Genomic DNA, 26,505 nt, shown 5'->3' on the forward strand with positions numbered 1-26,505 from the left:
AAGGCCTCAATTCGTTAATTAAAAATACAATAAAATATATTTATAATATAATTTGATTGTTATACTAAATGTAGTTATAAATTACATTTAAAATATTACCGTAATATTTGTTTAATCGATGCTAAATTGTTATTTGTATAATAATGTTCTCAATTATGTATATAAATCTTTGAAAATAAATCAAATAATTGATTATTTAACTAAAATATGAAACAATAACTCCATAATAAGTTGATCTTCAATTCCCGAAGAAATGTTATCCATAATGATAGGAATCAACGCACCGTCTAATTCACTCGTGTATTGTGGCGGTAATGATATGCCATTACTTCCCACTTCATATCCAACCTATCAATTATTTGATAATTTAACAAAAATTTCATTATATATTTAAATATTCTATAAATATTTCTATTACTTTATCGGAATCTAAATTAATTCTTAATCCAATTTTAGTGAAGCCATTATCAAACAACTGATCCAAATATGAAATGAGTGCCACACAGAAAGCCTGAGCTATCATTTCTGCTAATCGACTCGTGTCTAATGAATCATTCCTTTTTAAGATCATATTTTTCAGTAAATATTAAATTAACATTAATTTGATTAATAATATTATGAATAATTAATTTAAAATACTTAACAATCAATACCTTCGATTCATTTCATTCAATTGAAGAAAAAACACTTCAGTCCATCTGATTATTAATTTATTGTTTGTATAATCAGTTCCATTATAAATGCGTATACTTTGAATGCCCTCCAAATTAGTTGCATCGATAGGACTGCGGACACTATAATGAAAACAAAAAATTCCGGTAATAAAAGTTATGTTATTATTATCATAAATAATGCAAACCCGAGATTAACAGACATATCCTCATCTGTCCATAACATATGTATCACTTCTTCAGGTTGTGAATCAATTTTACCACAATTTATATCGTAATCTTTCATATCTTTGAGATAATTTCTCATTTCAATCATAGTATTGGGTGGAATTTGAACAAGAAGTCCATCTTCAACAATAGACATCTTAGCTGTCAATCCAGTACTTGATTTGAGAGCTCCACTAAACACTATAAAACTAGCGCCTGTTATCCGACGAGAAGCGCCTTCAATGTTGATGGACTGTGTCTGATACTGTCCGTCCACATCATTTTGCATACAAACTAAATGTGAATCAGCTTTAAGACTAAAGTTGGCACCAAATGACAATACGTGTTCATTACTACTCGTCACAAGTCTTTGAACCTTTTCGTAACGATTTCGCGGTAAATGAATCGTTATTTTTTTGTCTTCTAAATGAATGGTCAAACCGGGAATTGTTTGAAGAGTATATTGGAAATTACGGAAATCCTAATAACAATTTTGATAATTATCATTACAATCATATATACAGTATATACTGTACTTACAGCTAATACATTCATGATTGTGTGACCAATTTCACAATAGACTGGTTTACGACATCGATAGCTTACAATAGGACTCGGATAAACTAATTATTGAATATTTTTCATTAAAAATAATTACATTTTAGATAATTCATTGCATACTTACATTTATATTCAGCGCCTAAACGTAGTAATAATCTTATAGGAAACACCTTAGCCCAGGGTATCTCCCATTTATGAATTAGTATCGCCAATAAAAAAGGTGGCGTCGGTAACACCATATTACTAAAACATTGAAGAGTTGGTCGAGTAAATAGAAAACCACTGTTATCTTTAAAACCAAAGAGTCCATCCGGAAAAAAGATATGATTCAAGTCATTATAGACAGTACCTAATGTTGACATTTGATATAATTAATAAATACAGTTTATACTGTATATATATATATATATATATATATAGCTTAATTACCTTTAGTAACATTATCAAATATAGTTGTAAAAAATCGAAATATATCACGTGGAAAGGTATCTTCATCTGCTAACTGCTCTAAATTCATCAAAATCTCGTCCTGGCCTATAGTGGCCATACCTTTAGTGGCAAAATTCCAGATTTCACTCTTTACGCAACATTTTTCTGTAAAAATTGAAATAAAATATTTTACTTTAAAATAATCAAACAAATTTCACTTAAACACTCACTGTTAACAATTTTTGCAAATATGTGTAAATTTTTAGTCATAGCAAACACTACGGGAGGCAATGACGGGTCTCTTAAAAAATCAATCAAATTTAAAATCGTTGGCTTATTTTTGATTGATTTATTGACATTCAAATCATAATAATTTATAATTGGAGGCAAATTTCCAGTTGAGTCGCTTATTATTATACGACTGGCCTTTGACTTAGAAGAAGTAGTTAGCAATTGGAAAGTGTTCTCAACTGGAGGTGACTTCAATTTATGTTGAATTCTTCCGGCTCGACGTAAAAATGCCAAACTACTTGTTCCCTCTCCGGTTTCGGTTAAGTCACCTCCGGGTCGAATACCATCAGAAAATACCACTTGTTTAGGTTCGCCTTTAGGTCGATCACCTCTTTTGAGGACACCAATGGGTACCATAACAGTGGGTGGCATACGATTCAATACATCCTGTTCCTGTTGTAATGGAGGAATTGTTGAACAATATTCTAATGGATTGCTTGGATCAGGACATCTAGTTGTGGTCATCGATGAATCCGATGATGAAGTTGGGTACACATTATCAGGTCTTAGAGTTGAAGTACTCGATTGGTTTAATTCATTTGCGTTCCTTTCAATCGCAGCAACTTTTAATATAGTTTATTAAAATCAATACAATTAATATATCATTTAAATAAAATAAAATATTATAAAACATACTTTTGGCTAAAACTGAATAACAAATTTGACAAACTCTGGACACTTCACAGTCTAAATATAATAACTTTGCTCTACTATTACAGCATTGGGCACACAATACTTTACCACATGCTCTGTAAATAAATAAATATTTTTTTTAATATCGTATAAAATTGAATTATATTTAAAACATTTAATCTAAATATAATTAATTAATTAATTAGTGATACCTGCAGTGGTGTCTCCTTTTAATTAAACTAAATTTAATGTCACAATGCATACACATTTGTGTTTCATTGTCAGGAATCCAAAAAGGTTTAACTTTTCCCAACATTTGTTCGTCTTCTGTCAAACCAAGTGTTAAATTTTGGTCATAAAAGTCATCATTTGGTAAATTATGTGTTTGTAATTCATCATCATTTGGCACATTATTATTATCAGAAGTATTGTTGTTATTATCGTTAATCTCATCATCATTTGAATTGTAGCCATTATTGTTGCCATTCATAACTTCATTAACTGTTAAGACATTTGATGTAATTGGGAGAGTGTTTGGTCGACTAATTTTTGTTGGAAATTCTTCAATTAAATTTATATTATTATTAGTCACACTTGAATTGATTGGTGACACACTACTAGCGATAGTATTACCATCGAAATCAGATATATCACTGACTTTATCATTATCCTCAATGGAAACACTAGAAGTCGATTGACTCAATGAATTACTAATATCTTTATCTAACGTTGCATTTAACAGCTCATTGTTTGATAGATCACAACTTTTATCGATATCAATGTTAGTGTTAATGTTTGTTACATTTATTGTACAATTTTCTTCTTCGTCATCAAATTCGTTAAGATATTCATTAATTTCATGTTCTGTCAATTCATCTATATTTACCTCAATTTCATTAAATTTAACCACTTCTGTGTTTTCATCAAAATTATTTTTTAATGAATTAGATTCCCATTGATCTTCATTTATTATATTATCATCTGTTTTCTCATTAATTTGTTGTTCAATTTTAATCAATTCTGAATCAACAGGATTTCTAATCAAATGGTCATTTGTTTGTAAATCAATTGCTAAATCATTAGTAGATTCAACATTATCTGCATTAATAGTAGACTCCAATTGATTTTCAATCTCAACCAATGATTTCAGATCTGATTTATTATTTTCTGTATCCTTATCTATCACTTGCGTAATATTATCTAACAATTTCACTGTAATTTCAGACATTTCTGATAACATCTCTTTTTCATCATTATTTTGTTGTTCACTATTCAAATCACCTAAATTGGTCAAATCGTTCACATAATTTACAATCATTTTACAATTAGTTGCATCATTGGTGACACTATTTTCAACATTTACACTGTCATTATCAATATTAAGCACATCTTGTGTGCCATCGTTTAGATCATTACTGCAATCGTTATCAATGTCTTCATTGTTATTGTCTGTATTCCACATCGCTTTTTCCAGCAAAGAACTCATCAGTTGATTCTTATCTATTGATTGGTTGACATCTTTGTCATAAAAACTTTCTCTCTCATTGTGATGACAGTCATAATTGTTTATCTCACTCTGTTTAACACTAATACCAAAATCTGCATCCGACAGATCCAACTGATCTAATGTTTGATTCTCTAAATACGACGACAATATAGTTCTTGTAAATGGATTGTTAGCCACAAAAGTGGAAGATGTCGAACAAGTCATGTCATCATTGATTGCCAATTGAGTGGTGTTGTCATCATTTGATGATTGATATAACAAAAAATTATTATTATTATTATTACTGGTATTACTATTATTATAACCAAATGTATTATTATTTGTAATCTTCACGAGTGATGGCGGACGTCCTCTTTCGGTGTCATCTGAATCCATGTGATAAACAATAATCAAAATTAACATCAAATATAATATTTAAATTGTTGTCAATCATACCATCATTTTCCTCGAGTTTATCCAAAATACTGTCCAAATCGACGGCAAATTTATCCATCGTTTGTAACATCAATTGAGTGACACTTTTGTTGTTAAATACAATTCAATTGTTAAACAAAAACAACAAAACAATGAAAACATTTGTTCAACACTTGAATCGTTCACTTAATTGACAATCAATTGTATACATAATTGGCATTCAATTGAAGGCTAATTCAGTATAAATTGATTACTAATTCATTGATAACGCAGTGAATCCTCGCTTTCCATACAATTCAATGCAAATCAATAACACAAACATATGATTGAACTCATAGTTAAAACTCCAATGTATTTGAGTTCAAGTCTATTACGTAATCAATGTTTAGACTCATTTGTGACCCTTTTGTGTAAATGAGTCATACATTGCAATGCATTAACTCATTGTTGACATCAAAAGTCGTAACGCTTTATATGAATTGGTATTAGTTTTGATGGATATATGATATGACTGTCAATGACTGTCAATGAATGACCACTTGATTACAAGCAATGAACAGCTCATTGATTCCCGAAGTGTTGGACAATAAACGCGTGTCATATGAGTGCACGTGTGGTTCACACGAGACTATTCATCGCATCTATTTCTGCAGACATTGTCATCAACTGCGATGTCGACAATGTGTATCACATGAGGTGACCATTGAATGACCACTTAAGTTGTCATAATTGATACTAATATTGATTATCACCATTAGGTTGATTCCCAATATTGTCAGCACTGTCTTGAATACATCCCATCTATTGACGCCAAACTCAAGAAGAATAAGTAAAATAAATATATGAAATGATTGATTAGATGATTATAATTGATAATTGTTTGCAATTGTGACTACAGATGTGCCTCTTGTTTTCAATGTCCCTCTTGTATGCATACGTTGACGACTCGTGCTATCATAACTCAGGTCCCAAACCCAACAGATCCCACACAAACTCAACATAAAAAAGTATTTTATCTCATTTGTTATTATTGTCGTTGGTCTTCAAGAGATATTGGAATTCCTGATCAATCAGTTGGTTTGTAATGAGTGATATTTATCAGTATTATGATAATAAAGATTAATGGCATTATTAATGATAGCGTCGGGTAATTGGCCTGAATTGGAGACACCGAACTGTAAACGATTGGATCAACTTTTCGATAGATACAGACTTTTGGCTCAAAAAGAAAAGTTGGACAAAGAGAAGAAGCGTATTAGTCCGCGCTCTGCCATTATATTACTCGATAAGTATGGTATCACTCCATCTCTGTCTCCTAAAGTGACGGCAACATTGAGAGCTAAAATGGCTAAAAGTAGTTCCGGTTTTTCATTATCTGAATTAAAATCGCCGACAGATATGAGTGATTTCGAAAGTTCTGTTGCCACCGATGATGTCGAACCTCTTGATATTAATGCTTATTATAATAATAGTTTGGAAATAGATTTAGGAGAAAAAGCGACTTTAAATCAACAACTAATGCAAGTGGAGTCACAACCGGACAAATGCTCGCAATTATATCCCGTCTCACAAATGCTTTTAGTAAAACACTCGTTGAGATGCAAACAATGTGATCATAATTTAAGTAAACCTGAATACAATCCGTCTTCAATTAAATTCAAAATACAATTAAGTGCTTAGTTAGTAATTATTATTATAATTATTTGTAATTACAGTATATTTATAGTATTTACCGGTATTAACAAAATATCTGTATTTCTAATAGCTATCATATCCCTGAATTGCGTATCAAATCTATACCTTTGATGAAAAAAGGCGAAGAATTTAAACTGGAAATGACATTACAAAACCCAACCCCTTATACACTTCATGTCAATATTTTTGATTTGGTCGACACTTCCATAGAGCCGAGTGCTGGCATCAAAGTTGCCGAAACAGAGATGGTTTTGGCGCCCAAAGATGATACGGCAGATCTGGATATCGATCAGAACTATCACTCGCAGTTCAATGACGATAAAAAGTCAGTTTTTATATATCATTACTTAGTTTTTAATATACTTTTTTTGTTGCAGTTTTATATCATTTCGTAAGGGAAACAAATTAGGGTTTTATATAAATGTGTGTCCACTCAAATCGGGTGAATGTAAGTTTAGGTTAGGTATGAAACATGATTTCATTAATACAGTAATTCAAACATCCAAAGAAAGTTCAGTTGAAAGACAGCCACAAATTTTATGGATAACACACCAGATTTGGATCAATTTGGGTGATGTTCAAGATTAATACAGTAATATTTAATAATAATAAAAATAATAATAACTTTTTATTATGAAAATTGTAATTTATTATTCACATATTACACAATATTTGTTAAGTGAAAATTTTAGACAAAATAAGTCAAATCAATGGCTTCTAAATAAACAATGATTTCAAATGAATAGACACTAATCGTGTTGAATGAATGGGTTAGGTATGGATTCCATGCCATCAACCGGACAGATGACCACAACAGCAGTTCCTCTACAAACCACTAAACCTAGAGGTCGAGTGTCATCAGTCAACTTAAAGGGATCGTCAGGATCTGTAGATCAGTGTATTGTTAATTATTATGTAAACTAATTTATGTAAACCTACCTCTTAATAGTTCAATTGTATTGTCTAACACAAGATTAAGCAATGGATCAAATCCTTTAAGAATACCACTGGCTATTAAATAAGTCAAAATATAGTAAATAGATTGAACTCTATATTAAAGTATAGTATAGATGGATAGGCTTTGGGATCAAAGTTTATATATGATATAATACTTTAGCAAATATACAGTAATTGATATATTAAAACCTACGTCTTTGTGGTGTTTAATATATTAATTACTGTATAGTATATGACAAGACATGTGGTCAACAATCATATGAATATTGATATATCAATTGTATGATAACTTTGCCCGAAGCAGATCCACCCAAACTGTCACAAATGGTACCCTCTCTTCCTCCTTGAAATTTCACACGAATTGCTTTATCTAAATATTTAGCCAAATCTACAATACTTTCCTTCTTTTTCTTGTCTGTCGGTCCGGAAGACGCTGTTCCTGTCGTCCGATCGCCGCCACCGCCAACTGTCGCACCCGTTGTTGTTGTTGTAGTTGTCGCCTAAAAGTGGACAATGAATTGATATAATTATTAGTCATATAATTAATAATCAAATTAAATGACAAACCGATGCCATGTTTTCAATGATTCAAATCTCAAATAATTTTATTAATCAATCAATTGTTTGATTCAATCACTAAAAGCCTTTAAAATATTTATTGAAATAATTGTTATGAAATATTCGTTCATAAATGACATACAAATACTAATACATTACAGTATATTGTATTCAATAGAAAAGAGTTTTAATTAAATGATACGATATTTATGTGAAAAATATTTGTTTTGTTTGTTATATTTCAAGTAATTTACTGCACAATAAAGTAATACAAGTTTTAATAATAATAATAATAATCAGTGATTATGTCATTCAGTTATTTAGCGATTGATTGAAGCAATTGTTATATAAAGTAGTGTTTATTGCAATACATTTGGTGTCCATTTAGATGATTGAAGACCAGTGAAGATGAGTGACTCATCTAATACTTCGTCAAACAGTCTTTCAGACGACGAACAGTTCTTTGACGCCATTGATGGCAACGAAGATGTGTTGAATAAGACAAATGACATGCATTTGATGACTAAAGATGTGACGCCTCGAGAATCTGTTGTCTCCTCGTCTACACTACAGATGGCTGACAGTGGTCTTTGTTCATCTCAATCGAGTGATGTTACAGATATAGTCTCAGATCTGGTCTCCGAAACAGTTCCCGATGTTGTCCCCAAAATTTGTAAAAATACTTTATTTAATAATAAAACTTTGGATCAAAGTATTAGTGCCACTGTTAGTAACGATAGTAAAAACAAGTCAACAATTATCCCAACGATATCTCAACCAAAACCTCCTCCAAGAGCTCGTAAGAAGAAGTTAACAAATAGTTTGAAAAATGAATTTAATAACACTGTCGATGAAACACTCGGCGATCAAAATAATAGTCAATTGAATAGTGGGAACAATCAAAATGTTGATTTGTCTTATCTTCAGACACCCAGTTCTGGGCATTCATCTAATTTGACGAGTATTTTGGATGATATCGTTAGCATTAAAGGAGATCTTAGTCTTAATGAAGCATTTCTACAATCACTTGGAGATCGAAGAAGTGTTTGTATCGATGAGATTCATAAGCAAAATAGAGAATTGGTTATCAATTCAGATGAATTCACTGCATCGATGGCACAGATGGCACAGTCATTGAAAACACCTAAAGAGCAGGAAATACTGAATCAAATAATGATTTTAAACATCGATACCGGAGAAAGAGTACCGTTGAGTAAAGCAGAAGAGATACTTCCAAAATGTTTGAATCCATTGAGTTTGCATTTAATGAAATTAACCAATGATTTTGGCGACGCAGACGTCTGTTCGTTAGCTTCGGAAATGACGGCTCAGGAAAGTATTTTGAGAGACAGTGCTTTCGATGATGAAGACGAAGAAAGAAATGGAACCGATTTCAAGAAAGATAAACTGAAAAAAGGAATTAGAACTCTAACCAAACTTAGACCCGGAGTTATTTGGAAAGGAGTTAAAGGTGTCAAAAGTGCAACTAAAGAGAGATCATCCACTTTTCACGTCGAACTCAAGACTCCTATAGAACCCGAACCTCAACCGCGATATAAGATTAAAGTTAATCATAAAAGAGGAACTCCTGATTTCGATGGCCTTAAACTGTTACAAGAATTATATGACTGTAAGGGTGCCATTTGGGTCATGAAATATAGTGTTTGCGGACAATTATTAGCCGCCGCCGGACAGGACCATCTGCTCAGAGTTTATTGTAGTCAAAAGTCATGGAAATATTTTACTCAATTACGTAACAAAGCTTCGGGTCAACAAATATCACCGAATTCAACGAAAGAACGCGACACTAATGGCTCATTTGGTCGATCCGTTTCGTTGAATAGAAGTTGTAGTCTTTCTAGTTCTGAAAATTTAAGAAATGAATCGTTGGCTTCAAATATAGCCCATCATATTCTTCATGAGGACAATACTCTTAGTGAAGAGGGACCGATGCTATTGTTTAGTGCATATCGTGGTCACACCGCAGATGTATTAGACATTGCTTGGTCTAAGAATCACTTTTTATTGTCGTCATCGATGGATAAAACAGTGCGTCTTTGGCACATCACTCGAGTCGAATGTTTGTGTACTTTCCGTCACATAGATTTCGTAACAACTATTCAGTTTCATCCAAGAGATGACAGATATTTCCTTAGCGGTTCACTCGATGGAAAGTTGCGTTTGTGGAACATTCCCGATAAAAGAGTCACTCTTTGGAATGAAATCATGGCTTTACCGACACCACAATCACGCAGTACTTCAAATCAAGAGTCAGTTCCAGCTCACGGACTAATCACTGCTTCCTCTTTCGTACAAAACGGAAAGTTCGCAGTCATTGGCACTTATGACGGAAGAATTATATTTTATTCAACAGATCAACTCAAGTACTTCACTCAGATTCATGTGAGTGGTAGCGGAAAGAACAGTTCGGCTCAGATATCCAATGCAAACAGTGGTAACGATAGGCGCCGTCGGCGTAATAATAATAAAGTTACGGGTATTGAGGGCGTAGACGATAATAAGATTCTGGTCACTACTAATGATTCACGACTTCGACTCTATGATCTACGAGACCTGTCTCTCACCTGTAAATATAGAGGTGTTGTCAACGAATCGAGTCAAATAAAAGCGTCCATTTCTCACGACAGCAAATATATAATCTGTGGCTCAGAAAATGCTTCATTTTATATCTGGAGACTTCAAGACAATACCACAATAGGTCAGCGCAGGGATCGCAACAAACAATACGAAGCAATACGTCTACTTCCTCCACAACCCACGCATTCAATACAAGATTCGATGCAAATGCCGACACCGCCACAGATGACCACTAAGATTGTTACTTCAGCTATCTTTGCTCCCGTTCCGCAACAAATTGATGAAAATGCCAAATATGTCATCGCTGTGGCCGACTTTAATGGCAATATTAGGATATTCTCTAAATAACACACTATTATTATTAATTATAATTAATTTTTGTTTAATACTAATTAAATATTTTTTTACTGCAGTATAATAATGATAAAAAATTATTTTAAAATTATCAAATACCTTTTGTATAGTTTAGTCATAAATATATATATTTATTTTCAAATTATATTTTGTTAACAAAGATAATTATCCGATTACCGGTATATAAAAATTGAATTAATTTTGTATATTTATCTTTAAATAAATTGCTGAAAATTATATATTTATTTTTTATGATTTTTATAATACATATAAATTATATAATTATTAATACAATTTTTAGGATTATTCACAAAATTTAGATCATTACAATATAGTACATAACTTAAATTATTTACAGTGAGATACTAACAAAAATTTAGTTTTATAATAAAATATTTTATGTAAAATATTTATAAACTAAACTAATATTACTCGATAAACAATTTTATCATAAAATGTGTGTTATATTTCAATTAACATTAAATAATAAAAATTAATTTTAACATTTAATTAACAGATATAATAATATAATAATATAGTATTTTATTACAATAATTGTGATATAAAGTAAATAAAATGAAATATTCCAAAATAAATGACCACAATTTCAATCAAGCCTTCACTTAAAAACATTTCTTTGTTATATATTTTGATAATATTTTTGATATCATTTTATCGATAAAATTGAGTTTGAATTGAATAATAGATTAGTGATATTTCTAATCTTTAAAATACGTTCAAATCATATAAAAAATTTGGGCGATACCGGTAAATTGATTTAAAATAAAGTTGACATTAATTAATACAGTATATACATTATATTAATAATTGTAATTAATAAATGAACATTAATATTGCACTAATTTCTTTAATTTTATTAATTATTTTTTTTTGTGTACAGAATATATACCGGTATATCTGAAAGTTAGTTAAAAGAACTGAACATAATTTACTAAAACAATTGCCGATTTTGACAAAACTATTTTTATTAGATTGAAATGTTTATTAAAAATATCAACATTTTATTTATATAATGACAAATATAGCAAAAATTAGAGCTCTAAACCTCTTAAAACTGTTTTATAAATACAGTATTTACAATACTAATACTATACTTATTTTAGACCTTAAAATATGTAAAAATGCTTTATTTTGTTAAAATTAACAATAATATCCTATAAATTAGACATATAGTTGTTATATAAGTCATTTATTCAATATATTCTATATTTATATTTTGAAACAGCATATATTTAACATTAATTTAAGTAAAAAAATATAAGATTTATGTAATTTATATTTTGTGAATAGTTTTTTCAAATGTCAGTATAATTATTTAACCTGGATTAAATATATTATCAATTTTACAGATTATTAAGTTTGTTGTCATGTAATTTATTAATAATATAGAGTATAATATAACACAATATGTAAAAATTTGTTTAGAAATTTGTTAACCACGTGCTAAACACAACTTTCTAAAACAAAATTTTAAAATATAATCTCGCAATTCATCGACATTTTTCAATACATTTTATTAGGCAATTATGAAAACTATTTTAAAGGTTTATACAGTACTAGAATTAGTGAAATATTGTATAATCAAAAAATTAAACATAATTAAGGAATGTGAGAAAAACAATCATAAAATAAATAACAACAAAGTTTAGTCATAATCGACAATAGTTTTTAAAATTTCTACAATCATTTAAATTTAATATTATCATTAAAATATTAAAAATTATGTCATTAACTGATTAACATACAATTTACATAACTAAAAGTTATACGTTTATATGTGAAACATGTTATAACATGTAAAACATTTCGAATAATGATATCAAAAATTTAACCAAAACAATGAAATATATGATATATATAAATACACTAAAAATACTGCAATCAATATTATGTAACAATTTTGACCAAATATTTCATATCTATATATATATATATATATTAATCGTTTTATAATACTGTACAGTAGTACAGTAAATGTTTATACTTTATTTATAAAGTTTTATATTAATATTATTTTATAAAATTACTCATTTTATCATTTGTTAAATCAAGTAAATTGTTATAAAAATAGTAATATCTAATACTGTGTATAAATTTACACTTTAATTCTATGACTTTAAAGTTTTCTTAAATTATATTATATATTAAATGTTGTTTTTCTTTTCAATTTAATTGATATTTTTATTTTGTTACCGCTTTACTGTTAGACACTGTACTACTATACTGGTATAACGATTTACTGTAATATTTTTTATAATAATAAACTAATGTAATTATTTCAGTTAAAAAAATAATTTAGAAATAAATATATTATTTTAAAAGAGTCTTACATAAGTTAAATTATAATTAAATAAAAAATAATGTTATGGTAAATATGTTTAATTTAGAATTCAAGTGAAATAAATATAAAATATTGAAAATGATTAATGAATTTTATTGAAAATGAAATAAAGTAAAAATAAAGTAATTTAACAAAATTTAAAACTAACGTTAAGTTTGGCTCAGAATTAGATGAAATGTTAAAAAGTATTGAAATGAATGAATGAGACTCTAATGAGTCAATGAATGAGAAACTGTTTGAAACCTGAACTTTGGTGTCGTCTCATATCGATATCATTTTTAGCCGAAGCCATGAGTGCGTCCTCATCGAGACTGTGTTGGCCACGGGTTCGCAATAAACTGTGGTTTTTATTAGAATTATTATAAATACCATTATTTTTGCCTCTTTTTATACATTGTTCTGTCTGTGATTTATTAATATTACAACAATTTAATTCTTGCGATGATTCTAACAGTTGGTTCGTTTGATTGATTGAATTACTATAAAATTTATAATCAATTGCATTATAAATAAATTAAAATCAAATTATATTGACTCACAATTTGTTGGAATTCTTATTTGGAGATCTATTAGACAATTGTTGATCTAATCGACGTCTAAACCTTTCTATAGATTCGTCGATCGCTTAGTTTATATATAAATTACATTATTATTAAACAATCATTTTGCGAAATAATTGACTAATCGATAAAATGATTGAATACCGAATTTAAATTGATTGGTGAGACTATCTGAGTCCTGCTTTTTCTTTGGTATCTTATATCCGCTTAATGTAGTTCTGGTCAGCACTGGAACTAATGATGGAAAATGTTTGTCCTCTTTGCTTGAATTAATCAAATTCGAAGAGATCATGTGTTTAGGTTTAAGCAGAGAACGAGATGATTGCCTGTAATTCATTGATGGTTTGCATTCAGGTGATGACATATCCGAAGATGAACTGTTCCTGTTATGTATACCATTCATTGTCGACAAATTATTACACTTCATATGATTTTTTGGTGTTGAAAATCCATTAACTTGTTTATCACTATTTTTATTTCTATTAATCAAACCATTTACTGGTTTTGGTAACACATTTATCTGTTGTACTGATTGTATCGGTTTTTGAGCTAAACTACCGGTACGTTTAGCTTCAATTGTCGACCTCGAGGTTTGGTCAGAATTATTATCTAATTTATTATCATGTTTTCGTTTAAGATGTGATATATAAAACTTTGCGTATGGATTGGGTTTAAGTCTATGCAATTGATCCACTTTTGATAGCCTTCTAAGTTGTCTGACTATACTATTGGTTTGATTTTTATTGTCATTTTCATTATATTTATAGATAACACTATTATTAACAATATCGGTAACGAGTTTAACATTTTCACAACTCATTTCAACAATTTTAGGAACAACTTCATCGTCCTTTCCCGACACACCTATTGTATGATTAATAATTTTAATCGGTATATATTTATTTGTATTAATAATACAATATCACTATCAATATAACATATTAAATAATCTAAAATAGTATAAAATTACCGGTAGATAGAAATCAATACTATAATAAAATCTCATTTAATTAAAAAAATAAATGGAAATTATAAAACAATGTAAATAAAATAAATATTTATAAAAAAATACAAAACAACATATCAATCGACTAAATGTCTGAAAGTCTTACCAGTGAACGAAGTAATAGTCTTTTCAACGGTGTTTTGGTGAGTCTTAATCCAATTGCGTTTGACTTTTTCTCGACGACATATCATATAACTCAAGTTACGGATTCTCTCCAAATCAACTCTAAGTCTTAAGATCTCATTTCGGTGATGTTGTAACTGTTCCTGAAATTGTGCCGACGATGTAAGCTTAATAAGAGATGCGCCATAATTCGAAGTTCGCTTCAATTTCCAATATTGAACTATAAAATCCAAGAAAACAACATTTTTGGACCAATTGTTGTCCGGATTGGTTCGGATCAACTGACACAATAAAAATATTAAATTATTATAATTAATAAATGATAAAAGTCTTACTTCTTGTTGTACTTTATTTATATCAATATATTTCCAAAAATCATTTTCATGTTTATCTTCATCTTCAGCAATATTGGTTGCAATTTCAATCTCGTGCTGAGCTTTTTGAGGTGTACTAAGTGAGTCACCTTTGGTGCTATAAAATGATATAACATTATGAATATATGATAATTTATAAATCTAATGATCACTTACTCGATATTAATAACATTTCCCTCGTCATCGATGTCACCATTTTCTGTGTGTTTCTTGCAATAAGATTTCAATTTGACTCCTTTTGTTTTGTCGTTCTCCACAATAGCTTTCATCTTAAGCTTATGATTGAACGCACAAATCACATGATATGCTGTTTTACATGTCTTTACCTGTTATTTCAAACATAATTTCATTATAAATTACATATAAGTAAATCATCGAACAAACAGACAAATAGTGACAAACCGAGCACTGAATGGGAGCTCCGTGTTTGACATTACATAGAGAACAGATGAGATTCCAACGTGTTTGAGGTATTTGTTTAATTTTGGTGATCGGTTCCATTGTACTGACACATCCGATGCTAACTTCGGGTACCCATAAAGCACATGACACGTGACACCATTGGTTTGCAGAACTGGTAGATTTTAAGGCACCACCAAAATTGGGACATAAAACACATGAGACTTTCTTTTGCGAACCTAACAGTCATTCAAAACAAATGTTATACTTTTTTCAACATAAAAATAAACAATTCATTTACCAAACTCTTTACACGGTCTGCAAAGCCAATCGCCTTCGGGTATATCAGTGATGCCATAACACGCCTGATGGACACATATATTGCAGAAATCGCAGAAAACCATTTCATTGCCCTCTTCGGCATCGGGACTGCGACACACATCACAAACAATGTGGTCGTCGTATTCAATGCCCACCTGTTGGGCCTTTATATTAATAGCACACATCTGTTCCAATTGGTTTATCACATCTTCCAATTGGTTATCACTTATTTGAATCATATTATCATTTTCGGCCATTGCTTCCAACCAACATAAATCTTGTAAATCTAATTCATATTTGGAAGCAATTGGTTCCGTTTCGGGACGACTCTAATCAATACATATTTCAATTGACAAATATAGTCAAATAATATTACGGTAAATAAAATTTAGAGTATTAACAAATACCTTAATTAATTTCTTCGGCAATTTGAAAGGTGTTTCACTGGTTTCACATTCACGAAGTGTTCTAACCATAGGTTCGGGCAAAAGATCAGGATTTACGGCAACCTATCATTAAAATTCAATTTAGACGACAACTCTTTAGTGAATGAATCAATTCATGTCACCTGAACTCCTTTCTCCCATTCCTCTCTCCACGAATCAGTTATTGGCAAATATTCTTCGCGATTTAATTGTTCCGTATCCGCCATTTTCATTGCTATTATCATTGTTTTATAAAACAAAATCAAATAAATTAATTTATGAAAATCAATATTTAATTCAATATTTGGCGCCAAACTGTATGGTTAGTGACTAACCCGATATAAGATCTTTTCGGAACAGTTCGGCCGGCTTTTTGCGATAACCAAAGTTATAAATACGAGACTTATTCAAACCAATGATGTCATTCACACGACAACAATCTGATGGATGACAAAGACAGACAATTAACTAATTCATTCAACCATTTGTAACAATTTGTCATAAATACCGGGTTTGAGTCGTTTGGATGAATTGCTTTCATCTTCACTACTAAGGCTTACTTTACTTCTATTTCTTTTGGCTATAAAAACAATTGATATCATCAGTCAAATCAAATTATCACCCATTTGTATGTCAAGAAGTGAGTTAATCATTAGATCAGACAATCATATAATTGACGAAACATAGCAACTGACCGGACATTGTTGTGGCTGTAGATGAAGACAAGGCCATAGTTGACCACCGATTCAAAGCACCAAATGGTCAGATGTGTTGTCTTCAGCAGTAAAATGACTCTCAAATCATGTCTTAAACATTCATTGAAAACATATTCAAAACGACAGCCATTTTGAAGTCATTTGTTTTCGAATTGTTTTCAATGCTTTCAATACAACACTCATGACGTCGACTATCACTCACTTTCACTATAAATATATTCACAAACTTATGTCATATTCCCTAACAATACACCATATATTCAATCATTTACTGTATATTAATGTAAATAAAATATAATTCATTGATTTTAAATGCAAATTATATTTTTAAAAATCATTTTTCATTAATTATAAGAATAAATTACAAACATTTAGTATTATTATTGTAATAAAAACTAAGTTTCAGCAATATTTTCAATGTATTCCCAATGAATCGTTATTTATGAATAATAATAAATTAACCTTGCTTCTTTAATTTATAGAAACTGTTTATAAATTTAAGTTATATTATATAATATGTTAAGTCATTTTTAATACAATTTTTAAAAATGTGGATTCAATTAAATGTAGTTTTTTTTGTAAATTAATAATTATTTCAAAACAAGTTAATTGAATAAAATTTATTAAATTCAATCAAAAATTACAAAAATGAAGTAAAGAGTTGAGCGCTATATTTAAAATATAAATTATATATCAAATAGTTATTAAATGCAGTTTTAGTTGGTTTATCGTATTAGAAGTGAATTATTAAAAGTATAATTATAAACCAAATAAAATTATTATTATTTTGTTCATTATTTAACATTATTAAAAACAAATCAATGAGACAATTACGGTAAGTGTTTAATATAAAGTCTAGAAATCCTGAGCGACCACAAAGTCGGGATGTACTACAAGAATAGGATCAGCAGTTTCTGACTCTTTTCCCTCTCCGGTAGTAATCTGTTCACTGGTTTGTAAAGCAATAAGAATGTGATCCGTATTAATAAGTTTATCAATAACTCGATCGCAAATAAGTTTTTTATGAACCAAATCAGTCTCTGTTTCGATGTCTGAACACTGATTTAGATACCATTCAATAAGTTCAGAGCGTTTGATGCCTTCACTCTCTCCTTCTTCGATATGAATTTCTTCTCTTTGAAGTCGTATGACAAACATATCAGTCATTGATTTATAGACTTCATATGGAATCTTAAGACTCGTTGGTATTGTCGAATCAGTCACTTCTTTCTGTGAGTCATGATCTTCGGTAATATCATCCATTTCTTCGTCTTCATTGGTGTCTTCATCAACTAAATTGATATCTGGTTCGTCTATTTTAAGTATTGATTTATTTAACAAACGAGAGGCTTCTTTAATGTGATTTGTTTCGACATAATCACTGCAATACATTCGGGCCATTGCTTCAGACAAGCGAATCAATGACTCGAGTTGTCGAACAGTTATACGCCAAGACTGCTTGTTATTCTTGAATCCGCCGCCATTATCACATCCAGATAGACGTAACTGTTTATATGTTTCGACCAAATATTTTTCTGATTCCATTGTCATCTTTGGTTTGAATTGACGGGCAAATCGTATATAATTTTTGAGATCGTCTAAAGAATATGTAACGTCTTCATTGTTGTCAACGGTTCCGTTATGCATATCAATGATTCTTTCGGCGATTGCATAATCTGTTGTTTCATTACATTCATCTAATAGTATAAAAAATAAGTCAAATCTTGACATAATTGGTAACGAAAACGACAAATTATTTCGCAATGATTTAGTTCTGTCATAAGTGCCGCCAATAGGATTAGCCGCCGCTAAGATCGATGTTCGGGCATTTAGAGTGGCCTTAACTCCAGCTTTGGTTATACTAATGGTTTGCTGTTCCATAGCTTCATGAATAGCAATTTGGTCCCTAATATCCATTTTATCGAACTCATCGATACAACAAATACCTTGATCTGCAAGCATTAGAGCACCGGCTTCTATAACAAACCCTCCGTCTTCATCTCTGACCACTGCTGCTGTCAAACCAGCAGCAGTCGATGCTTTACCACTCGTATATATAGCCCTAACGGGTGCAAAGTCGGCGATAATTTTCAAAAACTGACTTTTAGCTGTGGATGGATCGCCAACAACACAAACATTGATATCGCCTCTTAAATGAGTTCCTTCGGTTGTTATCTTAGGTATTCCACCGAAAAGTTGTAAAATAATACCTCGTTTTATATCTTCATTACCAAAGATTGAAGGAAACAGACTTTTACTTATATTTTCAAATAGATTCCTGTCTTTAGTCATCACTTCAATTCTTCTGATTTCCTCTTCTTTAAACATCGAAAAATCTTTTGCACCGCTATTTGAATCGATATTCCTTTCTTCTAACTGAACGGGCAATTCATGGCCTTCAAGTATTGTAGAACTCGACAAAAAAGCCATTTTATGTGTCATTTCCCGAACCCCTAAAGCCTTGAGTCCTGTAAGACCTCCATCTCCGGCACCGGTTTCAGTCCTTACAAGTCCACCACTGCCTGCAATCAGTTGTGCCACATCGGGAACAACTATAAGACATCCAATAAAGTCGGCTCTATCTCCCGGTTGAACACATTCTACACGATCTCCGCCTCGAATCACAATATCAAGACTTCGGGGAATACAACCTCTGGGAAGGTCTGCTTGTAATTCTTGAATTCTTACTTTTTGAAAGTCAACGAATCGGGATTTATGAAGAAGTAGTCGAAACTTTGATCGATTCGAGCAAACAGTGTTACGACAAATAGTAGGTAAAGTGTATTTAAACTGTTGTTCAACGTTTGCCACTTCTGTACCGCAATCCATGCACTCAAACGTACCTGAGATGAGCTCTGGGTGTACGGTATGAGTGCGCACTACTTGTCCCACAATTTTCACTAATGACGATATCTTTGAAGCCCTTAGTTCTCGTAGTTTTGTGCGATCGGCAAAGTCATAGAAACCAACGTAAAAGTCTTTGTTTTTGATGACATTAAGTGTCAAATCATCCAATTCTTCGTTAGACTTATGCTTTTCGTCGTTAATCAATGCGGACACCGATCGACATAAATATGAATAAAATCGATAATAATTGTTAGTTATATCAATAGCTAACTCTTGATCCCAATTTGTCAACTCTTTGAATGACACAAACAATGTATTCCTCTCTGGTTTGATCAGTTCAAGTGATTCCGTCAAATATTTGTGGTCATCGGTCTCAACATTCGGCTCTTTATATTCGGATAGAAAATCGCGAAAAAGTTTTTGACACTTTTCCGACAAATCGTCTTTAATCCGTTGAGTTTGATTCAGACGATTATCTGTGACATCCATTTCTTGTATAAATCAAAAGTTTGGATCAAATGATAGACAAAAAGCACTGTTTTTTAATAATGAAATCCTTTTAAAAATTAAATCTCAATTCAAAGTCAATCTCTCTTTTGTTAAGACATTCACTGAAAATGCGCCAAAAGTTTACCGCTTTTTACACATTTCTCTCACAATATAAACGTCAAAATATTTGTAATAAAATAAGTTTTACTGTATTTTCATATAAATTACAATTTGACTGATTATATGATTAATTATAAATGTTTAATAATATTAACAATTAATTGTTAAATTAATTCAATTTTAATATTAATTAATTAATTATTTGATAATCAATTGTTTATTATTAGTTTAATAGTGTATAAAATGAATGCAAACATAATTAATGAATGTATTGTATATCATATTGTAATCAGTATTGTATTGATTGATAATTTTTATCAATTTTTAAATGAAAAAAACCATAACTTTATTATAATATCATAATTAAAGTGATTTTTAATCATTAATGAAGACTTTTGATTGAAGACAATGCCATTTGGTTTGAGACCCGTTTGCAATATATGTGGCTCTACTGAGTCTCAGATGTGGTCCAAGAGTAGTGATGGCGTTATTAAGTGTAATGATTGCAATAATAAAGACATTTCTGACACAAATGACAGTCAAAACACCGGGAATTCGAGTCAAGACATGACTGACTTTGAATTGATTACAACTAATGATAATAACAATTCACAAAACAGTAATAATAATAATAATAATAATAATAATAATAATAATAATAATAATAATAATAATAATAATAATAATAATAATAATAATAATAATAATAATAATAATAATAATAATAATAATAATAATAATAATAATAATAATACAGAAAACAAGACATCAGGTATAATGAATTTATTATGATATCAGTTGCAACTGCAGTCTATTGATACTTGTTTTTTGTTTTAGCGGTTAAACCAGTTTTGGTGGCCACGAGAAAGAGTGTCCGCAATAAAAACAAGATTAGGACCACATTTAACAACAAATTAAACACAATTAAAGGAAAGAGTCGGAGGATTATCTTCAAGAGATGTGTATGTATACTGTATTACTGTATATTACATTTAACTTTATATAATGAATAATGAATTATCATTAAATGATATGATATCTAATATAACAAATGTGTGGTCAGTCTGTTCGCGGGCCGACGTCTTTTTCGACGCCTATGACTTGTGACAGTATATTCTTGAGGGGACAATACTTCCAGAAGGGAGACATTGTATCTGTTGAGGACGTAAAGGGAGGCATATATTTTGGACAAATTCGTGGCTTTCTTCAGGACCAATACTGTGAGAAGAGTGCAGTGCTTACGTGGCTCTTACCTTCTGAGAACAGTCCTCAAGATGTGTTCGATGCGAGTACTTATTATTTGGGACCCGAAGAGGACATTCCCCGCAAACTCGAATCAATGAATTTTGTTTGTCACGCGCCGTCTGATTACTATAAGGCGCGTCACTCTCCATATCCAACACTTGCAATCAAACCAGAGTGTGGTTTCATTTGGACCCGACTCGGACCACAAATTATCAAAATTCAAAATAAAGACAAAATCATTCAAGAATTTGAAAAATTGGAACAAAATAATACAATTTCCTGAATTTTTTCGATATTTTTATATTTATTTAATATTTTCATTATAAATATTTGGCATAAAATTTCCGGTTTTGTAATATAATATATCGTAATATATTCAATACATTGTATTCATTGTGTCAATTCATTTCATATACAGTACTGTAATTTACTTATTATTCACATAATGTTCACACAATAAATAAGTTAAAATTATAAATATAAAATAATTACCTATTAATAAAAAATATAGGATTTATAACCAATATAGCAATACAGCTAATATCGGTTTTATTTATGAGACTAATGTTAAAATAGATATAAATGCATTAAAAATAATATTATGTAAATATACTTATAATACTTTATAATGTTAATATTGAAATATATAAATACGGAAAGAATTTTATGATTTCGGTAATGTATTGATTATCTAAAATATTAAATGCAATAATAATATATATATATACTGTATATCACAGATATAGATAACCGGTGTTTTAATACAAATATGACTCATAAAAGTTCAGATCTTGTGGTAAGCATTTTGGCAAAAGAATTCCAAGTAATGGTAATAGTTGTGGGAAATTGAAGCCATGGTTCGCCATCCACTTGAATGGGAAGTCTCTCCAATAAAATCAGTTTAACCTCCTTTGCCTGTCCGAAACGCAACGGTTCCGAGAGTCCAATCATGAGTTGTCCGATATGAAAGGTTGAGTAGACACCTAATACTTCAAGTTTCTTGTCGTTTATCTTTTGTTTGACAGCACCGTTACCCAGATTCCAGATATCGACTCCTCCGCCCCAACTCATTATATTTAGTATTATAATGGACTCTAATTCTGGTAAATCAATTCGTTTTCCGTCTAATTCAAGAATAATCTTTTCGTTGAGATTTTTACATTTTCTTTCCAAAAGATCTTTTGTTCCATATGTCAGATATAAAAACTTATTAACAAATCTATTCCTGAAATATATAAGTTATCGTAAAATTAAAACAATTACAGTGTATTAACCGGTTCTACAAATTTAATACATTATTATAAAAATATTGTAATATAATTACGTAAATAAGTAGTTATAGACCCTTGACTTTCGGGTCTCATGAAAGTTGAGAGCAACCAAAGCGTCGACACCGACGGAGAAATAGTTATTCATTAAATAATGTTTGGAAGGCAGAGGAATACCAAGACTTCTATTTGAAGACAACTTTACACTCCAACGGTCCAAATCAATAGGTCTGGTATTAAGAACTTTATTCATAACTTCATCTATAGATGTTTCAAATGAGAAACTCTGTCCCCAACCGAGTACTCTCGATAAATCATTTCCCGTACCAAATGGTAATATACCAATCAATGGCATTGGATTTATCTTTAATTTTTGGATAGTATTAAGAACCCATCCAATGGTTCCATCTCCAGCTGCAACTAGTATTCTGAATGTAATCTCTTTATTGGTTTTGGACAATATTTCACACAATTCAACACTTGATTCAATGGATGTTTCGTTTAAATCAATCACTTGTAATGGATTTAGAATTGTTCTAAAAATAGTGAGTATTTTGTCGCCATCATTGTTACCACTCTTACGATTAGTTATAATAATCAATGGCTTCCAATTAGATTCATCTTCAAAGTTGGTCATACTTTCGATGACAAACTTGCGGCGACCTTTAGACCACACTTTCTTATGAATGACACAAAATGGGGGTACAATACATGTCCTCCATTTACCTAAATCACAATCACTGTGTCTCAGCTCATCCGTCAAACATTTTAAATGAACACATCTCTGACACCAACAGCACTTCCAGTCGACAAGAGCTGACTCGTCATCGCAATCATCACCGCAGACATCGCAAGTCGAATGCGTCAATAAATTGCCGCAAATCCAGAGATGAGATATTTGTTTGCTTTGTATTCTGGGGTCACTCTTAGCCATTGATAATGTTTTACAGTTAAACATATTGTCGGCCTTCTTATGGCAGCCGAAGTCAGCACAAGTGCCGCAACACTCGCAGTACATGCCGTCCACTATCAGAGATTCACAGACATTACAATAGGCAGTGTGTGTGATAATAGCGATTAATTTCCATCGATGACAGGCATGACTGCCATCACTCCAGAGCGGGATATTCAATGACCGCTCGCGAAGATGTTTAAAGAGTTTATAAGTCAACCAAACGATAACACTTAGTCCACAGATTAATGTCACCTGAAGTGGTGGTTTCAGTGACACTATCGACACCGTCTCCATTGCTGTCGTGACCACCGATTGTCTCAAATAATGAATATTTCGTTTGTCTCGCAATTGAGTCCGAAATCGTCGACTGATTTCAATCGACAGAAATGACATCGACTTCAATGTCTTCACTAGTCTTGCAATACATTCAATCAATCACTCAATCGTTTAATACATTCATTACTCAATGTTTGCAAACATTTATACAAAATTATCGTTCGATTCATTCAAACGTCATAACAGTTGTGTTGTTTGTAAACAAAGTATAGAATATTACATAACATTAGAAACATTGAGTCGACTCATAACTGACCGCATGTTTGGCATTGCATTCAAATGTCGACACAGATTATCAATACTAATGGCATCAAAAGTAATGATTATCACCACAATTGATCCACAAATGATAATATGTTTACATATTTTATATTATTGTTTATAATTACAGAATAAACTTATGTCATGTGTGACCATTGCTTTAGGAGGAAGTCTGACATTTGCAGGTATGGATCAATTGATAATATCAACAATTTTTTAATATATCATATCATATGTCAACTCAAAAGGCTATAACCTATACACCGGTGATCACAAGTTTTATCAACAACTGGTTATGCCTTTCATACATCATATAACAGATGCCGAGACCGCACACACAATGGCCATCAAATTGGCTAAACATGGATTTGTTCCACATCTTAAAGAAGATGATACTTTAGTACCAATACTTGTATGAAATTAATATCTGAAGACTGAATATCATATATGAAATATAAGTAAAGAAAAAATTAACAGAAAACGAGTTTATGGAGTCTTGAGTTCAATAATCCAATTGGTTTGGCCGCAGGATTTGATAAGAATGGACAGGCAATCAATGGTTTGGCTAAATTGGGATTTGGTTTCATTGAAGTCGGATCCGTAAGAATTATATTTAATATCATTTATATACAATTAGTTGATCACAATTGCAATTATCACTGTTTAGTGAAATTTTATTACTGCTAATTGTTTTTATTAAAAATAATATATTTAGTGTACACCACAACCACAACCAGGTAATGAAAAGCCCAGAGTTTATAGACTTATTGAAGACAAGGCTATCATAAATAGGTGTAATTTATTTAATTAATAAGTAATTTGTCACAAGTTTTAACCATTTTTGATAAATATATTAATTTACCGGTACTTCTAGATATGGATTTAATAGCATTGGTCACAATGCAGTTAAAGCTAATATTGAAAATTCGATAAAAACTAAAGAATCTTTAATTTTGGGTTTAAATTTGGGTAAAAATAAGTTAACAGAAAATATGGTCAATGATTACGTCGAAGGTTTGATTAAATTTAAAGATTCAGAAGCTATCGATTATTTTGTATTAAATATCTCGAGTCCTAATACATCTAATCTAAGAGATTTACAAAATAAAACACAACTTAAACAACTGATAGAAAGAGTTTTGAAAGTTAGAATCGATTATCAAATAGAAAAACCATTGCTTATTAAGATCGCTCCGGATTTGGATGATAATCAGTTAAAAGATATCACTGATATTATCAATGAATTTGCATCAAATAAGTCAATGAAAGGAATAGATGGACTAATTATCTCAAATACAACTGTCTACAGACATGAATGTCTTAAAAGTGATAATAAATTAGTGACACAAAAGGGAGGCTTAAGTGGACTTCCATTACAGAAAACATCAACTGATTTAATTAAAAGGGTCTATCAGTTAACTGGTGGTAAAGTTCCTATCATTGGTGTCGGCGGTGTATTCACTGGTAGTGATGCTTACGACAAGATAAGAGCCGGCGCTTCACTCATTCAGATTTATACTGCACTTACTTATGAGGTTTGAAACTAACGCTTGAAATAAGGTTTGAAAAATGTATTGATATTGATATTAATTTATACAAACATAGGGACCACAAGTGGTTAATGAAATCAAGCAAGAGTTGGCTAACATTTTAAGGTATTTGAAATTAAAAAATTTATTTATATTAATGCAAATTTCAATTTAGATCAAACGGTTTCAAAAATGTTACCGAAGCCGTCGGTATTGATCATCTTAAGTAAAATAAATACCAATAAATTGACAAAAAAAACATTAATTACTTGATTATTATTTAATAAGAATTTA

General features: G+C 30.6%; 9 protein-coding genes across 9 annotated transcripts; 4 read left to right on the plus strand and 5 right to left on the minus strand.

The window, feature by feature from the left end:
- Positions 1-17: 17 nt before the first annotated feature.
- On the minus strand, positions 18-5,117 carry LOC128959502 (zinc finger FYVE domain-containing protein 9-like). Its single transcript, XM_054305462.1, has 11 exons — positions 4,735-5,117; positions 3,005-4,664; positions 2,796-2,908; positions 2,099-2,722; positions 1,869-2,033; positions 1,564-1,788; positions 1,419-1,501; positions 860-1,359; positions 654-794; positions 419-557; positions 18-348 (listed from the first exon to the last, which is right to left on the minus strand). The coding sequence occupies exons 1-11, from the start codon at positions 4,802-4,804 to the stop codon at positions 193-195; spliced, it is 3,876 nt and encodes a 1,291-aa protein (XP_054161437.1). The 5' UTR covers positions 4,805-5,117; the 3' UTR covers positions 18-192.
- On the plus strand, positions 5,117-6,998 carry LOC128959503 (dynactin subunit 4-like). The gene is made up of 6 exons (XM_054305463.1): positions 5,117-5,409; positions 5,472-5,542; positions 5,612-5,790; positions 5,855-6,392; positions 6,479-6,733; positions 6,786-6,998. The coding sequence occupies exons 1-6, from the start codon at positions 5,266-5,268 to the stop codon at positions 6,994-6,996; spliced, it is 1,398 nt and encodes a 465-aa protein (XP_054161438.1). The 5' UTR covers positions 5,117-5,265; the 3' UTR covers positions 6,997-6,998.
- Positions 6,999-7,087: 89 nt separating this feature from the next.
- LOC128960574 (U6 snRNA-associated Sm-like protein LSm7) lies at positions 7,088-8,059 on the minus strand. The gene is made up of 4 exons (XM_054306691.1): positions 7,933-8,059; positions 7,697-7,865; positions 7,348-7,419; positions 7,088-7,294 (listed from the first exon to the last, which is right to left on the minus strand). Exons 1-4 carry the CDS (start codon positions 7,939-7,941, stop codon positions 7,158-7,160), a joined length of 387 nt encoding a protein of 128 aa, XP_054162666.1. The 5' UTR covers positions 7,942-8,059; the 3' UTR covers positions 7,088-7,157.
- Positions 8,060-8,220: 161 nt separating this feature from the next.
- Positions 8,221-10,919, plus strand: LOC128960573 (WD repeat-containing protein 44-like). The gene has a single exon (XM_054306690.1). It carries the CDS (start codon positions 8,332-8,334, stop codon positions 10,867-10,869), a length of 2,538 nt encoding a protein of 845 aa, XP_054162665.1. The 5' UTR covers positions 8,221-8,331; the 3' UTR covers positions 10,870-10,919.
- A 2,468-nt stretch (positions 10,920-13,387) lies between these two features.
- LOC128960572 (protein Jade-3-like) lies at positions 13,388-17,389 on the minus strand. Its single transcript, XM_054306689.1, has 13 exons — positions 17,141-17,389; positions 16,954-17,025; positions 16,781-16,885; positions 16,589-16,680; positions 16,428-16,529; positions 16,001-16,349; positions 15,703-15,938; positions 15,457-15,626; positions 15,262-15,397; positions 14,910-15,207; positions 13,942-14,661; positions 13,777-13,861; positions 13,388-13,716 (listed from the first exon to the last, which is right to left on the minus strand). Exons 1-13 carry the CDS (start codon positions 17,175-17,177, stop codon positions 13,455-13,457), a joined length of 2,664 nt encoding a protein of 887 aa, XP_054162664.1. The 5' UTR covers positions 17,178-17,389; the 3' UTR covers positions 13,388-13,454.
- A 442-nt stretch (positions 17,390-17,831) lies between these two features.
- LOC128959412 (DNA replication licensing factor MCM6-like) lies at positions 17,832-20,640 on the minus strand. Its single transcript, XM_054305355.1, has one exon. The coding sequence runs from the start codon at positions 20,495-20,497 to the stop codon at positions 18,017-18,019; it is 2,481 nt and encodes an 826-aa protein (XP_054161330.1). The 5' UTR covers positions 20,498-20,640; the 3' UTR covers positions 17,832-18,016.
- Positions 20,641-20,918: 278 nt separating this feature from the next.
- LOC128960329 (GATA zinc finger domain-containing protein 1-like) lies at positions 20,919-22,193 on the plus strand. Its single transcript, XM_054306400.1, has 4 exons — positions 20,919-21,271; positions 21,362-21,389; positions 21,455-21,579; positions 21,681-22,193. Exons 1-4 carry the CDS (start codon positions 21,026-21,028, stop codon positions 22,143-22,145), a joined length of 864 nt encoding a protein of 287 aa, XP_054162375.1. The 5' UTR covers positions 20,919-21,025; the 3' UTR covers positions 22,146-22,193.
- A 423-nt stretch (positions 22,194-22,616) lies between these two features.
- On the minus strand, positions 22,617-24,492 carry LOC128959868 (diacylglycerol kinase epsilon-like). The gene is made up of 2 exons (XM_054305892.1): positions 23,187-24,492; positions 22,617-23,087 (listed from the first exon to the last, which is right to left on the minus strand). The coding sequence occupies exons 1-2, from the start codon at positions 24,476-24,478 to the stop codon at positions 22,637-22,639; spliced, it is 1,743 nt and encodes a 580-aa protein (XP_054161867.1). The 5' UTR covers positions 24,479-24,492; the 3' UTR covers positions 22,617-22,636.
- Positions 24,493-24,551: 59 nt separating this feature from the next.
- Positions 24,552-26,456, plus strand: LOC128959876 (dihydroorotate dehydrogenase (quinone), mitochondrial-like). Its single transcript, XM_054305903.1, has 8 exons — positions 24,552-24,737; positions 24,813-24,867; positions 24,931-25,094; positions 25,160-25,282; positions 25,398-25,474; positions 25,557-26,217; positions 26,288-26,337; positions 26,387-26,456. The coding sequence occupies exons 1-8, from the start codon at positions 24,552-24,554 to the stop codon at positions 26,439-26,441; spliced, it is 1,371 nt and encodes a 456-aa protein (XP_054161878.1). The 3' UTR covers positions 26,442-26,456.
- The last annotated feature ends 49 nt before the right edge of the window (positions 26,457-26,505 follow it).

This window comes from Oppia nitens, unplaced genomic scaffold (genome assembly GCF_028296485.1).
Source record: "Oppia nitens isolate AA-2021 unplaced genomic scaffold, nextdenovo-longstitch-racon4-pilon3 scaffold4_pilon_pilon_pilon, whole genome shotgun sequence".
NCBI classification, from domain to species: Eukaryota; Metazoa; Arthropoda; class Arachnida; order Sarcoptiformes; family Oppiidae; genus Oppia; species Oppia nitens.

Bases quoted from the DNA above. Each gene is read 5' to 3' on its own strand.
- LOC128960329 (XM_054306400.1), top strand. From the start codon at position 21,026: ATGCCATTTGGTTTGAGACCCGTTTGCAATATATGTGGCTCTACTGAG. The intron at 21,272-21,361 runs AATAATAATAAT...AATAATAATAAT, and splicing joins ATAATAATAATAATAATAAT to AATAATAATACAGAAAACAA. The intron at 21,390-21,454 runs GTATAATGAATT...TTTTTGTTTTAG, and splicing joins TACAGAAAACAAGACATCAG to CGGTTAAACCAGTTTTGGTG.
- LOC128959503 (XM_054305463.1), top strand. From the start codon at position 5,266: ATGAACAGCTCATTGATTCCCGAAGTGTTGGACAATAAACGCGTGTCA. The intron at 5,410-5,471 runs GTGACCATTGAA...TATCACCATTAG, and splicing joins GACAATGTGTATCACATGAG to GTTGATTCCCAATATTGTCA. The intron at 6,393-6,478 runs GTTAGTAATTAT...TATTTCTAATAG, and splicing joins AAAATACAATTAAGTGCTTA to CTATCATATCCCTGAATTGC.
- LOC128959412 (XM_054305355.1), bottom strand. From the start codon at position 20,497: ATGGATGTCACAGATAATCGTCTGAATCAAACTCAACGGATTAAAGAC.
- LOC128960574 (XM_054306691.1), bottom strand. The intron at 7,420-7,696 runs GTACCATTTGTG...CTTATTTAATAG, and splicing joins ATTTCAAGGAGGAAGAGAGG to CCAGTGGTATTCTTAAAGGA. The intron at 7,295-7,347 runs GTAGGTTTACAT...ACTGATCTACAG, and splicing joins TACAATTGAACTATTAAGAG to ATCCTGACGATCCCTTTAAG.
- LOC128960573 (XM_054306690.1), top strand. From the start codon at position 8,332: ATGAGTGACTCATCTAATACTTCGTCAAACAGTCTTTCAGACGACGAA.
- LOC128960572 (XM_054306689.1), bottom strand. From the start codon at position 17,177: ATGGCCTTGTCTTCATCTACAGCCACAACAATGTCCG. The intron at 16,886-16,953 runs GTATTTATGACA...GTCATCCATCAG, and splicing joins ATCCAAACGACTCAAACCCG to ATTGTTGTCGTGTGAATGAC. The intron at 16,530-16,588 runs GTGACATGAATT...TTTTAATGATAG, and splicing joins AATGGGAGAAAGGAGTTCAG to GTTGCCGTAAATCCTGATCT.
- LOC128959502 (XM_054305462.1), bottom strand. From the start codon at position 4,804: ATGTTACAAACGATGGATAAATTTGCCGTCGATTTGGACAGTATTTTG. The intron at 1,360-1,418 runs GTAAGTACAGTA...AATTGTTATTAG, and splicing joins CAATCATGAATGTATTAGCT to GATTTCCGTAATTTCCAATA. The intron at 349-418 runs GTAATAGAAATA...AATAATTGATAG, and splicing joins TTAATTTAGATTCCGATAAA to GTTGGATATGAAGTGGGAAG.
- LOC128959876 (XM_054305903.1), top strand. From the start codon at position 24,552: ATGTTTGCAAACATTTATACAAAATTATCGTTCGATTCATTCAAACGT. The intron at 24,738-24,812 runs GTAATGATTATC...TTATAATTACAG, and splicing joins CAATACTAATGGCATCAAAA to AATAAACTTATGTCATGTGT. The intron at 24,868-24,930 runs GTATGGATCAAT...TCAACTCAAAAG, and splicing joins AGGAAGTCTGACATTTGCAG to GCTATAACCTATACACCGGT.
- LOC128959868 (XM_054305892.1), bottom strand. From the start codon at position 24,478: ATGTCATTTCTGTCGATTGAAATCAGTCGACGATTTCGGACTCAATTG. The intron at 23,088-23,186 runs GTAATTATATTA...TATATATTTCAG, and splicing joins GTCTATAACTACTTATTTAC to GAATAGATTTGTTAATAAGT.